Below are 14389 nucleotides of genomic sequence, written 5' to 3'. Positions count from 1 at the left end.
TAAGTGACACATTTAGCATGCACCTCTCAAAGAAAATTGGTCCTTTGAAAGCCAAAAGCAGGGTGAACCATAAGCAGGGTGAAAGGACATGTAACAAATCCAACATTTTGGTTATGTAATGCTACATTTAGGACACAGGCACATGTCACATTGGCATGGTGATGCTATGCAGTAATGCTCAAAGGGCATAGCTTCTTTTTTTACAGGAGTTTCAACTTTTCCAAGTTCTTGACTAGAGAGCTACTTGAAAAGGTCCTTCAGTTTAAAATACAGATCAAAATTTATGATTATGTGTAATTCAAAATACAGGTCCACAGCACACCAATTTTTTACACCACCACAGCATACAAAAACCACGCAACTAAACCACAACAAAATTCCCCTCCCAAAGAATAGAAAGAGAAAAGTTGGAAGACTGGAAAATCCAAATCTTGTTCCAGAAGAAGGTGGTTTGGCGAGATGTAGATTTCCTCCCTGCAAAAACCTTACTTCCACTTCACTGATTTTGTAGCATCTAGATATCTTGACAAAATGAATATTTTCCTACAGAGGGAAAGGGGAAGGATTATAGATTCATGCCATTCCAGTTGCACAGCCATCTCAACTGACTTATTAACAGAATGCTTTTTTTGCCCATTAGACAAACCATCATGTACACACAATCCATGTTCACAATCTCTAGGGGGAAACAGGTTTCTTCATTTTCCAGAACAATTACACTGGTAATGTGTAAATACAAAGAAATTTAGTCCAGAAGTCGGCATCATCCTGCAAATACTAGGGATAAGATTAATTGTTAGATAGGTGGATGGAAAAGAAGTAAAACAGAACATCAGGTAAGTTTTGCATAACAATGCAAAGCCCAAAACCAAAATTTCTGAAGCTAAAATGGTTGTACCTGTTCTTGCCCTAGAGAAAGAAAATCTGATTATGAGCCTTTTAAAAGGCTTCCCTTTTCCACTACATACTCTGGAGCCTCCACATCACAGAGGAAATGAGGCAACAGCCATCCCACACTGACAGGCAAAATAGCTGAAGAGCAACTGAAGCATAAGAAGTCATTTAGGTATTTCCAGCTGCCCCTGGCACTATGAGGATTCTATTCATCTACATTTAGGCTGACAGAAAAAGGCAGGACAATTAGGAAAGTACACATTTCATTTCTGGTGTAAATAAAAATGCCACTCTGACATGCAGAGTTACTGTCACATTGACATTTTTTAAACTTTTTAACAATACAAAAATGGTTTAGGGGTTAATGTTTTGTTGTAGTCCATCACATGTAATTGTAGCAATGCTATGGGGGTTTTTTTTGTCTAGGGGGTCAATCTGAACACTAATTTCATCATATTAAGACGCTGAAATCTAAACCTGATTTTTCAAAACAACTTAAATGCATTTTAAATTAATCTAAGAGACACACTGCAAAACTTACCTGGTTCATTTATTCTGCCAAAAGTATGTCGGGTGTTATGCTTCCTGGTTTTAAAACACGTTTCACAGAAGTCAAAATCATCACAGTTTCTGCATTTGAATCTAGGCCCATTGATAGGAAACATCTGACAGCCATCACACCTGATTTGACAAGAGAAGAACAAGTCTATATATATGGTACAAGTTACTTGTTAATGAGACAAGATAATAGAATCACAACAATAAGATAAAAGATAACCCCTGTACACTAAAAGTAAATAATGACTTACGTGACTCCAGGATGAATGCTGGGGACCAATTCCATTTCTGACAACAAGCCAGTCCAGTGTGACTGTTGAGGAAAGTCTACAATAACATCTTTTCCATTGGCACTAAATGCTGTGACAAAAACGTAGAGAAAACAAAAGGTGTGGCAAATCTCTATAAAATGAAGCCAAAAAACCTTAGAGTAGTACTCCATTTCAATTCTACTTTGATTTCTTAATTTTTTAAGAAGCGGTTTGCAAGCAAGTACGTACTCCGAAGCACAGATGCAGGAAGACCAAAATCTGTACCTCTTCGAAGACAGATTATTTCTATTACATCCTTTACAGCCTGACACAAGTGCATCCCACTTTCTCCTCGCTTCCTTATGAAGCTTTCAAGCTACAATTACTTCTTAAAGGAAAATCATTTGTGCTTCATCCAAAGAGTAAATGAGAACTACAACTGGATGCTGCACAGACGCTTAAGGACTTTTCCCATGTGCAAATGAGGTGGCTCAAAAGCAGACGGACAGGCTAACAAAATGGGCCCCAGAGTACATGTCTATGAATTCACCACAGGCTTCAAATGCATTCTATATTCTCTAACATCATACAATACTCCACAAAACAGTGTGATTTTTAAGTGTGTCTAGAAGAAAGTCTGTGTGATCTTGAGTTTCTTACCTCCCCATGCCCCATGTTGAATACACATTACCTTTGACGATGCCCACACTTCGGTGAGTAACTGATCCCCATTTGTATTTGGGTGTGGTGACAGAGCTCTTCACACGCACTTTGTCACCTATCTTGATATGGGAAGCAGAACTCTGTGGTGGGAATCCTAGCAGATGCAAGAATAAATGGATAGTGAGTGGGGCTTCCCCCTCCAAAACTACATCTCCCTTAGTCTACCATTCACTTTTTCAGTTAAAAAGCAGTCAGAAGTGAACTCACCTAAAAGCTCAACATGGATGTATCTGACCCAGTAAGTACCACCCTTTTGTTGCCAATCACACTGCACATTCAGGTCATGCAATCCATCTCGATCCAATTTAATAACTTTGCCTACATCTCCTTCACAAACCTCCTCATAGGTTCTGCAGCACCTAACCATCATCCCCACCTAGGGAAAAAGGACAATAGAATGCAATACATCTGTAAAGGCTTTAGCACCAACAGGAAAGCAGTTTCTATGTTGCTTTTGATCATCACACTTACCTGAATATTCTCCCTAATATAGACAGCATAGTCATCATTGCTTAAGAAATCAGCTCGTTTCTTATAGGTCTGGCTCTCTGTTACAACAGCACCACTTGACTGGAAAAAAAGTCCAAAATAAATATCAAACAATTACACAATTTGTTTACAATTCAGATAAATAAAACTGTTGGCAAAGACTAAAGATAACTCAACAAAAAAGAGCCCATCGAATAGCTCCATGCCAAAATTGGAAAAAACTTCAACAGGTTCAACTCACTATAAGAGTAACATCTATGATCTACTTGATTTTAAATTAAAATTTACTTTCCAAAATTACTTATCAAGGAACATAGATGCAAGTTTTCAAAATGTCTGAAGGAAGCTGCAAGTTGCTTTTATGAAACCTGATTGCCAAGGAAACTGAGAGGATTTGTCACTACTCTAATTACTCTTGAAGATACACATTGACATTTCACTTCTTAGGACATTTGTTGGGAGAGGGGGAAAAAAACATGGTGAATGGTAATCTCTAACCTCAAGCTTACTAACTTTTCTTTAGACAATACAATGAGATTTAAAGTACTCCTTTAGAAAAACAATCTAAAAAATTAGATTTTATTTATTAAAAATTATTTCTTTCAAGACTTGATTAGCTTAATTTTTAAGAGAACTACTGCATTCCAGCTATAAGGCAAATTTTCAAAAAACTTTGTTCTGTTCTGAGTATTAATTTTTTTTCATTAAAGGCAATATATAGCAGTTTTTCACTGCAATCCTGATAAAGATAGCTAAAGCTGTCAAGTTGATTTCCTTCAATATATATTAATTTGAATTACAAAATCCCACATGTGCAAGAAAATTCAACCTAAGTCCTTCAAGCATAAACAGAAAAATGAAACCCATTTAATTTTATTGACAAGTCCTTTTTTGAAACAGTTCTGGAAAGTCAACAGCAGACTAATATAATTTCATATTAATGCTATCACTCTCAATAGGCACTGTAATGGTAATTTTATCATCAGTACGTGGAAAAAGTTTTTATAAGGAAAAGGCTAAGTTGTTTAATAGACTTTTCTGCCATTTATTCACTAGATCTTAAGTCCTTCCTTGGAGGTAATATATGTTTGTTTTTCAGACCAAGGGAAAGGAGAAGGGAGAACTCCTTTACTAATATTACACTATAATATCAACTATTTTTGTAGAAACTGAGAGCATGTATCAGAGATACTTGAAACTACCACCAGTGAAATACCTACCGGTGTTCTATCCTCCGCTGTGCTAACTCAAAGTATTTATTGATTATTCTTGGTTGTTTTATGTCATGTCTTAGAAACACAGGGCAAACATGATCCTTGTTACTGTTTTTAAAGCTTGGGACAGCAGGTTGTCCTTGTACTCTTTTCATTTTCCCAAAAAGGGAAGAGTTACAAAATTTGCAGCTAGCTAGCATAACTTAGGTTTACTAAGTTAATACTCACAACAGGACAAGCAGCTTCAGCTTCTTCCACTTCTTCTGCTATTTCCTCATCTGAATATTCATCGGAGATAGTATCAGCATCAGAAAGATCTGTGATTTGAACATCAGGGTGATCCAACAACCAGCCAACTAAGGCTTCCACTCCTAACACAGAAAACAAACTCAGTTTGTCTCCAAGGGATTCTCTGACATTGTTAAGATTGTATCCAAAAAGAAGATAACTTCTCCCTCATAAGTACTGTTTTATTCAGCTTGCAATTTTTCTTCTCCTTCTAATATTATTTGTTTTATGAAACAAAATACCTGGTAATCCAGAAGCACTTCCAGACGTTCCCGACAGAGATTTTAGTGCAAATTCTATGTTTTTCCTAGGAAATCCCATTTCCATAAGTTGAACTACAATGGGGAGAGGTGGAATTGGAGACTGCTTGCGTTTCTTCACTTTTGTAGGTCGGATATGTTGCACTGTAATGGGTGTTGTAGCTTCACTAGAGCTGCAGTCTTCAAACAATGGAGTTGAAGGATGTGTAGACTCTACAGCCAGATACTGGCACACTGCCAAAGCAGCAGCCTAGAGGAGAAGAAATCAATCAGTCCAAGTAGAACAAGAATATTTAGTACATCTGTGTGCATGAACATGCATGCCTTAAACATTATCTGCCCAAAAGGGTTCAGTGTTGCTTCTTTTTTAAACCTATCATTTAATAAGCTTAAGCTATAATTAAGCTATAATTGGAATGTGGATTACAGAGTTATTTCTTATGTTACTTAGCAGAAAACACAGACTCTACCTCAAGCTCCTGCTTGTCAAATATGGCTTTCACAGGTGATGGCTGGGTAGCAGCTGACAAAAGCTGCTGCAAAAGGATCATGGGAGGCTGAGGTCCTTCAGGAGACATATCTCCGATGTCAGGAGAGGCAACTGCTCCATCCTCTTAAAGAAAAACATTATTTTAACCAAAACCGTATAACACGGTCAATCAGAATATTCTAGGGCTTATTGTTATTTCTCACATATTTCTTCTCCAGAGATATAACACATTTAAGATTAAGCTATATGTACCACAATCTCCGTACAAAAAAAAAAAAAATAAATATGTAGATAAACAAAATATTTACTAAAATACACCCAAGACATGCCTAACAGAAACTACTCAGTGGACAGTGAATTTGCACCTTGTGTCATTTGAGTCCACCTTTTTTGTAATAAGACTATTAGTAGGAAGTATATCCAGGATAAACCACTTGATATAGATAACCAAGAATTTTAGTGATCCCAAAACCATGGTGCTTGCTTTCTATATGTCCTTCAAAATATAATGCATTAATTATAGGAATTATTTTCCTATAATGTACCTATTTCGAAGAGCTCCCCTTAGGGATTCATTATCCCTTCAAAACAAGATCCTTTTATTGAGCCAATTTGCTCACAATTCTGCAACTTTCATATTTAATTTTGTATTCCTGTTGGCATAAACATTCATGTTTCCTAAATCTTTACTCTGACTACCACATAAAAAGTCCTCTCTTCAATAAACAATAATAAAACAGTTAGTAGTCCTCTACATATATTGTTCTTGTTAAAAAAAAAGTGTTCCTTTTTTTTCCCCTTTAAAAATGATGGTAAGAGTGAAACCTTGCTCCATTCCTAAAAGAACCCTGTAGATTCTGTTGACTTAAAATCTGGCAACTGACAAGAAAATCCCACAAAAATATCCATATAAGACAAATATATTATTATATTTAAAGATACTGCATGATTCACAAATATCCAAGGAATTAATACATACTCCAAAGGCATTGATAGCTATGCCAAAAGGTGACATAGTTATTGTATTTATTTTTATATGTGGAATGCAGGTAGAAGAAATCATTCAAATTATTAGAACTACAACTCCTTCAACTCCTTTAATACAAGGATTAAGAAATTACATTTCTATACTTGTATCACTGGAAGCTGCAAGACATTAGAAGTAAAATCAATAGCCAATTTTAAGTTTTGAAGCAGAAAAATAAAACTACTGCAAAAAGTATTAAGTATTTTAAAATTACTTACAAAGCTTACTAACTATAGAAGACATACAAATTTTACTAACTCTAGTATTTCAAGCTTCAAACACTTGATGTTCTTAGTTCTCAAAACTTGAGTTAAAAAGTCAATCTTTTTGACACAAAAGCTTAAAACACACAAAAATTTGAATTTTTCATCTTTACAGAGCAAACTGAATTTCTACCGTCCAACTGCCACGAGCAAGGGTTATGGTCACATACTTCATCTACCATCTAAGCAAAGACCAGCACAGCCAGGGAGCATTCCAGAATACCTGCAGGATTTAATGCACACTCCTGAACAGCTGGCTGGGATAAGATCTGCCTTAGTGTATCCTGGTGAGAAAGCAGAGCCCGTCCAGCTTTTAGGATGTACAGCTTTAACTGCTGGCACCGCAGCAGATCCAGATCAACTTGACCTATCAGAAATATTAAGCAGCCATTAGTGCTAGAAATCTCTTGTATTAGGGAAGAAAGGTTATAATTCATACAACCTCAGTCCAAACATCAGTTTACATCTTCACTCACTGTGTACTGCCCACATGAGTTAGTTTAAACAGCACACGGATCAAAAGTCTATACACGTTATATGACTCACAGTATTAGAAATACTGCCTTCCTACTTTCCACAACCTGGACAATCATACAGCTGATTTATAACACAGTAAGTGTAGCTAGAGATGTTACTTGCATCCAATATTTTAAACAACTCAGTAGAGTAAGATCAGCCCCACACCTTATTTACATTTGCACATCAAAGATATTTCACTTATAGTGCAGAGCAATTCACTGTCTAGCTAAATTTGTCTCTTAAGCGCCTATTACCCAGTGCTGAATAAGAAAACAGGTAAGGTTCTAGGACACCCTTTTCCTTATCTATGTTTGCTGATACTAGTATTTCTCATAGCATATTCATCTACTTCCAAAGAAAACTAACAGCAAAAAGTCCCCATCTGTACCTGAAAGGCCTTGATTGGGAGACTTCGTTCTTTGTTTTTCTATTTTACTTCCAGCCAGATTTACTAGCTGAGCCCAAATGGATAGCATAGGTTCAGTGAAAGGCAAGTTGTTCACATTAAAAGCCACAACTGGAAGCTAGACAGTGGAGAAGAACCAGACAAAAAAATTAACAAAAAAAAACAGGTAAGCATTTTCCTACAATCTCAGGGTCATAAAAAAGTTTCAATGGTTATTAACTGCAGAAGAGGAAAAGTAGTATTTGTCTTACTGCTCTTGACCAGGAAGAACTAGAGACGATTTTTATTCCCTACACAGCTCCTAAGCCTGTATTTCTACCACAGAATTGCAGTTCTTCTTGGTGAAAAAGCAGAACAGAGTCAAAACAAGAGAGAACTCCAAAGCAAACCAAGCTTTCACTAAAGCCATATCTAGCAAATCAAGTTAAATAGAAAGCTCCTCTCATCTAAGAGTTATAAAACATGCTACAATAACTTGGGACTTTATCTCAAATCAAACAACTCCAGCTTAAACAACTCTTCCTTTCACCTTCCCAGCAAATGAGGACAGAATTAAAGATCCTGCAGAGGTTTGCATGAGGACCATCTTAGATGTGCATTCAGAGCATTGCGTGTGTTGAATGTCAGTGCATTTAGCCAATGAAGAACTAATGTTTTCTTTGGTCCATACTGGAGTTTTACACCTTCCCAGTGTTCAAGCCTTCACAAAACAAACTTACTGGTTTTAGTTGATTCAGAGGGCACACTCTGCACGTTCGCATGTCGTAGAACTGCACAGTGATCTTCCCCTTTGGGGTGATGCGTGTCACTGTGCCTTCTCCAAATTCATCATGAACTACTTGTCCACCCAGTCTCAAGCGACTATCTATGCCACCAATCACAGCCAAGACTGCCATCAGAGCTCCCACCTCTGGATTCTCAGTGTCAGGGAAGTAGTCATCCAACACAGCCTAACAAAGAAAAATAAAATTTAACTGTAGGGAGAAAACATACCCTTCTATCTGCTTTAAAATACAAAGTTAATCACACATATTTCAACTTAAAAATTACAACACAAATACATATAAAAGTAGAAAAATGGTTTCAATATTAAGCTTAATATTGTTTACAAAGATTTAGTATTTATAATTTCAAAATAAATATTGCTATAAAAATGAGCTTATTTTAAAACGTGGAAACTACCCCTTCTGACTGTTTTCCTGCAAAGATGTGGGTGATGGAGGTTAGCTGAGAGTTGATGTACTTGTTTATGAGTCCATTCCACTGGCTGAGCGAATGCAGCGTCCTCAGCAGTGCCACTATCTCTTCTGCTAAAGTACTACTATGAGTGGCAGTTAGAGATGCTTGGGGCCTGGCCTTTCTCCTCCTCAGAGTAGATTCTGGAAAGATAAAGCAGAACAGTTATGAGTTTAATGCACACATTTCCCATACAGAAAAACAAGCCACTGATGGAAAATTCCTCTACCTCTGAGTAGTGGGATATCCGAAGAACAAGTACTAAGCAGGCTCCCTAAAAATCCAAACAGTTTTTCCACAAGAAATTTCATGTCTCTTGACCTTTCATTTTTATCCCAGGATGGGAGTACTGCTTTCAATAAATGTACAGCAAGGATCTAAAAAGAGAACAAACTTACTGTTATTCTAGTCTATATCACCAAATACTAAAGAAGCTCTCAAACTTATTAAGTACAGAAGAATTATGTTTTTAAGTTTGCTTTCCTTTGTAGTTGTTTTTCACAACGCTGATTTCTTTCCAGCTATGGAAATTCCAGAGCTACTGATCTTTAGTTTGCTAAGGGGTATTTTAAAAGACATGGATACAGTTCAGAGTCAGTAACAATTTTACTGGTACACTGTTATTAGTGAACCAATCTCTTAGGACAGGTGACGGGCATACCGGAAACAAATAGGAAAAATAGGAATACAGAATGGGAAAGTTTGTTCAGACTGCAGACTCAAATTAGTACTAAGATATATTTCAGAATGAAAGTTTCCAAATGTTCTGCAAAGAAGTTATAATAGTTAAAATTCATGAGATATAAAGCTGAATGGTGGAAGGCAGGCAACAGCAGCCACAGTGACATTCAAAAGTAGCCACTGTGAAACCAGGGCCTCCAACAGTCTGGCCCCTCTGAACCCAGACACTCAGTGCAAGACTGACAAGGAACAGGGGAAGGTGCAGCACTGCAGTATCAAAGAGCAGAGGGGGTTGCATATTTTGAGTAGGAGCACTTCAGGTTTTGAGCTTCCTCATCTTCTACCCAGAAGACCAATCAATACAAGTGACTAACAGCAGAAATGATTCTCCTCTTGCAAACGTCTGTCAATAACATGTCTTTCTAGAACTTCAAGGTCTCATCTTTTCATTGTCCTTAAGTTGGTACATGAGGAATGGTCATTTCTCTTGAGTATGCCCTGAACAGCACAGATGACTCTACTGCACTAAGTCCTGGAGGATAACAGAAGTCTCACCATACTAAAAATACTGGCAAGAATTTACTGGAAGATCACACAAAAATGAGCAAGCCTTTATGATACAAGGCTTTAGTTAACAAATGCTGATGGCTTAGCAAGTAAAAGAATAAGATGACCTTTTGATCCCCAAGCCTTATAACTTTGCAGAGTTATTCCATAATAAATTTTCTTTTCAGTCTCATGTAGAAGGTACTAACAAAATGCTAAGTAACAGAAAAAGAGGAAAAAAAAGAGAAAAAAATCAAAAAAAAAGTGAGGAAAGGGGAAAGATGACAAGGGAAATACAATACCAAAATAAGATGCAAAGATATAGCTTCTTAAGAGAGACTGTAATTTAAATAATATTAACAGTTTCCAACAGAAATAGGAAGTAGACAATACATAATTTGGTAACTTTAAATGAAATGTAACTTTTACCAACCACATATTTGCTATTCTTTCATTTATTCAACTTATAGGAAATATTATACGGGAGTTTCTGAAGCAGAATTCTGGAACACTATTTTCACCTTTCAACAAAACAAGTGAGTCCATAGTATCCTGAAGGCTAAAAATTCAAGAGGTGTAAATTAAAAACAGTAAGTCCTAAATATAAAGAAAATATTACCTTTTTCCCAACTAACCAAAAACTGATTTATGGACATCTCCCAGCTGTTTTGTAAAATACATCTTTCTTTTTAGGACAACTAAAGTATGCTAATTTTATTGCCTGTTGAAGTAATTTGGAAATACACACATTACCTGTCTCTGTAGTGAAGCAGCAGTGAAAGATTCATGCCCCTCAACAATTTTCATTAGCAAAGTTATCCACTGAGAGGTACTAAGAGTGCTGCACATCTGAGGCATGAGTGCTATGCTTCGAATGAATCCCAGCGTGCACCAACTCCTATGCTGTTCTTTATAAACTAATTTATTGGGCAAGGAAGCTAAAAACAAAAAGATATATACATGTAATAGTAAACCTTTTCACCAGCTATGTCGTTCTCTATATGCTACATGAGATTTTTCTGGACGAGATATTTCACTGTCTTTACATGCACTATTAAGTTCAATTTTAACACAATTAATTTTATAATTATTGTAATTAATTTTATTAAATATGCCTTTATAACAATTCTCATAATTACTCTTCTTCATTTCAAAGTAGTTAACAGCATTACTTCTGAAATTACAAGAAAACTACAAAAAGGAGTATGACACACGCAGTATCCGAACACAAGAAGGTTGCTAATAAATTAATTGTCTAAGTCATCAATTCACATCTTATGCATTTCTTCTGCTTTTACTGTTTATATACACTTACATTACCTTTAAATATTAAGATTTTAAAAGCTCTGAAAATGCATTTTCCAGCCATTGGCCTTAAAAGGATTAAAAACTAGTAGGAAAAGATTTACAAACTTACAAGACAAGAAAGCACAAAACAAGCACACAGCACAGTCAGAGTGCTGTAATATACCTGATTTATCTATTGTTCCACTCTCCACAAGCATTCGGAGTAACCCACACAAAGTCCTAGTAGCATCACTTTGCATGACTTCAGCATGGACACCAGCAGAGAGACACAGTGTCTGCAACAGGTTCACAGTACTTGTCAGCATCATGGAAGTAGGGTGGAGATTCCTTTCAACTTGTTCTCCTTCTGAAGGGAGACACAAAAGGCAAAGGAATACATTAATACGGAGTTACTTTATTTCACAAAGGTCCTCAAACAAACATTTTGTGAATGATTTGTCAAATATTTTCTCTAAGATGACCTGACATGAAGAAAATTCCTCATTGCCAACTCCTAAGTAGTCCAAAATATAAACCAGGTATTTTGCACATATATTTTCAAGTTGTTTTTTTTTTCTAGCAGTACCCAGCTGAAAGGAATTCCAAAGTATTGTCAAGAATAGTGAAACGCTCTGACTAAATGTATAATTAGACCATATATAACAGCCACTTCAGATGCTATTAACATGTGTTAAAATGTATACCTTCAGGTATCTGTACCAAACTGTTTCAGCTGAATAATATTATTTCCTCTCCCTGAATATGCAACAATGGGACACCACCTTGTCTTTCTCACAGTAAAGTTATATTAAGGAAGATTCTGGTCGGAAGTGTGCACCTATTAAATCAATCTTCTCTGATGAAGCACTTGCTCCTGTGACAAACTCTTTTATATTACAAGATACCAGTTTTAAAATTCACTAAAAGTGTGTCTCCAGTTTTTTGTTTTTGTTTTTTTTTTACCAGAATCATCCTCAGTGTCTGAATCCTCTGTTGTGGGCTGTGTTGCAGGTGGTGGCTCAGCTAGTTTGAGATCATATTTTCCCTCCTTTCCCATTCTGTAAGAATTTGTACTTCCAGTATCCCACTGCACTCTAATCCAGCCATCTTCTCCCAGTTCTCCAATCACACGACCCAAACCTGGTGTGGGTCCATCCTGACAGAAGAGAGAGGTTCAAGTTACTCAATCAGCAGTGCTAATTTGTACCCCAAAGCTCATAAAATAATCATGCATTTGCTCCCTATTGCTGCTAACCCAATGATTAGGCAGTAAACATTCAATGGGGTTTCAAAAATCAAGCATGAATTCCAAAATAAACACCCCAGTAAGTTGCATATTTGGACACTCATTATTAGGTCTCTCTTACTATGTCTTACATAAGTAGAAGTTATGTCCCACATAGTTGGAAATGTATATTATTATAGCAAATAAGTTATTCAGTTTCCTGTTAAATGGCAAATTAGCACAGTCTTACTAAAAGAGAATTTTAAACATCTCCAAAAATGAAGCTAAACAAATAATTGACATATTTTATGTAAATTCTCCAAGGCTTTTGTGGTAAATGGTCAGAATTGCACAGCATTGCTGTGAAAGGGTGAAGGATTGATAAAGCTGGTTGTGAAAAACACGAGCTGGACCTCTGGCTTATCTTGCACCTGGCTCTAGCAAGGCCTAAAGACTGAGTGATGTCTGGAGTGACATGGAGCTCTTGTGCACCCTTGTTTTTCAGCGAGGCACAGAAGGGCACCAGGGCCCAACCAACAGCCACACTACTCCCTAGACCATGAAAAACAAGCCTGGTTCTAAATCCAGTTCCTTCAAGAGATAAGGATGCACACGGAGATGAACCCTCTGATGAAGGTCAGAGAGCCCCTACTGCTGCCTCAGTACATGAAGGACAACCAAAGTGTTCATTCTACCTCTTTTGTCAACTATAAATTCTGTCAGAAGGTAACTAAGATTTTCATTGAGGTTGCCTATTATAAACTTAGGCAATCCTCAGGATGCAGATGAAGGTAAACATGGGATGTGTAATAATGCACATATGGCCAAAGTCACCAAACCCCACCTATAGCATGATTGTTCCATCCCATTGGGACAGGTCAAAATTTACAGTATAAAAGAGTGGCTTCAGGGGCAAGAAAGGGCTGGAGAGGGAAAATTCTGCCTGCTCAAGATCTGTTCATAGGCTACAGCTCTCTTTTTCCCAAAGAGCCTTTATGTGAGCTTCACATCTCCAACAACTTGGGAATACTGATTTACATACACGCAAATACATATATATGTATATAGTGCTATTGGATCTCTTGCTATACTTTGTGTCACAACACATACTAACACTCTGTAGTTAGAGCATTTATCACCAGCAATCCTGAGCCTGCTTTTCTGATGCCTCAATTAACCATAGTACTTGTGAATTTGGATCATGAAAATCCTTACTGAATCCATCAGACCTACAGAACTGCAGTGGTAAACTGCACTATTTGTGCTTCCATGCTCATGCACGTTCTCCTCCAGACTCAGACTTACAATGCTAAACTGGGCTACAATCAGAATTTAAGCCCAGCTGCAGCCAGCCCCTCTGATCTCTGAGGACCAGCTGGAATGGAAGATTTATTTTCTGCTAATTTCCCATATCCTTAGTTCAACATTTTTGGAATGTAAAATTCCCTTAAGTTTGATGGACCAGAAACTTCACACAGTCCTCTGAACGAGACTCTAGATAATAACACATCCAAAACCTGTATGAAAGAAGTTGTACCTGATCACCCCATTTCCAGTCTACCCCTCTGACCACTCTGGTACCAATTTTCATCATGGCTGCCAGCTCTGGACCAGAAACAGGGAGCTGAACAGGTGTTGTCTCCTTTCTTGACTCTTCTAGGACTGTGGCAGAAGCCCCATGAGAAGAGGCAATCATATCCTCTTCAATATTATCAGAACTGGGTCCTAACAAAGAAAAAAACACAAAAGAGATTAAATCCAGCTACATGTGTATATACCTACCTTTATATGCAAGTCACATATGAACTTACAGGCATGTAAACTTTGTCATATAAAACCAGTAACAAACGGGAAAGCTGACTTGCAGGTGTTAAGTCAAATGACCTTTTAGAAAACTGAGGTGTAATGGTTTTGAATGCACAGGAAATTAAATACTTAATTTTGAATGAAAAAACAAGTGATAAATAAGAGACAATAATGATGACTCAACTGGCTCAATGATTCTACAAACAGAACTTTTGGAAAAACTTTC

General features: G+C 37.0%; 1 protein-coding gene across 4 annotated transcripts in view; it reads right to left on the bottom strand.

Annotated features, from left to right (window-relative positions):
- HERC2 (HECT and RLD domain containing E3 ubiquitin protein ligase 2) overlaps positions 1 to 14389 on the bottom strand; it is a 103544-nt gene that overhangs the window by 39024 nt on the left and 50131 nt on the right. For all 4 annotated transcript variants that reach the window (XM_077781525.1, XM_077781527.1, XM_077781526.1 and 1 more), the window contains 17 exons: positions 13895 to 14082; positions 12096 to 12288; positions 11317 to 11499; positions 10599 to 10783; positions 8848 to 8995; positions 8565 to 8761; positions 8102 to 8332; positions 7365 to 7500; positions 6681 to 6824; positions 5148 to 5290; positions 4660 to 4927; positions 4358 to 4500; positions 2898 to 2996; positions 2634 to 2802; positions 2395 to 2520; positions 1704 to 1812; positions 1436 to 1575 (listed from right to left, as the gene is read on the bottom strand). In XM_077781525.1, coding sequence (XP_077637651.1) covers positions 1436 to 1575; positions 1704 to 1812; positions 2395 to 2520; positions 2634 to 2802; positions 2898 to 2996; positions 4358 to 4500; positions 4660 to 4927; positions 5148 to 5290; positions 6681 to 6824; positions 7365 to 7500; positions 8102 to 8332; positions 8565 to 8761; positions 8848 to 8995; positions 10599 to 10783; positions 11317 to 11499; positions 12096 to 12288; positions 13895 to 14082 — 2802 coding nt within the window. The remainder of the gene's footprint in view (positions 1 to 1435; positions 1576 to 1703; positions 1813 to 2394; positions 2521 to 2633; positions 2803 to 2897; positions 2997 to 4357; positions 4501 to 4659; positions 4928 to 5147; positions 5291 to 6680; positions 6825 to 7364; positions 7501 to 8101; positions 8333 to 8564; positions 8762 to 8847; positions 8996 to 10598; positions 10784 to 11316; positions 11500 to 12095; positions 12289 to 13894; positions 14083 to 14389) is intronic.

This window comes from Lonchura striata, chromosome 2 (genome assembly GCF_046129695.1).
Source record: "Lonchura striata isolate bLonStr1 chromosome 2, bLonStr1.mat, whole genome shotgun sequence".
Taxonomy (NCBI): Eukaryota; Metazoa; Chordata; class Aves; order Passeriformes; family Estrildidae; genus Lonchura; species Lonchura striata.
The sequence above is the reverse complement of the archived record's forward strand: the minus strand, read 5'-3'. Positions and strand labels throughout refer to the sequence as shown.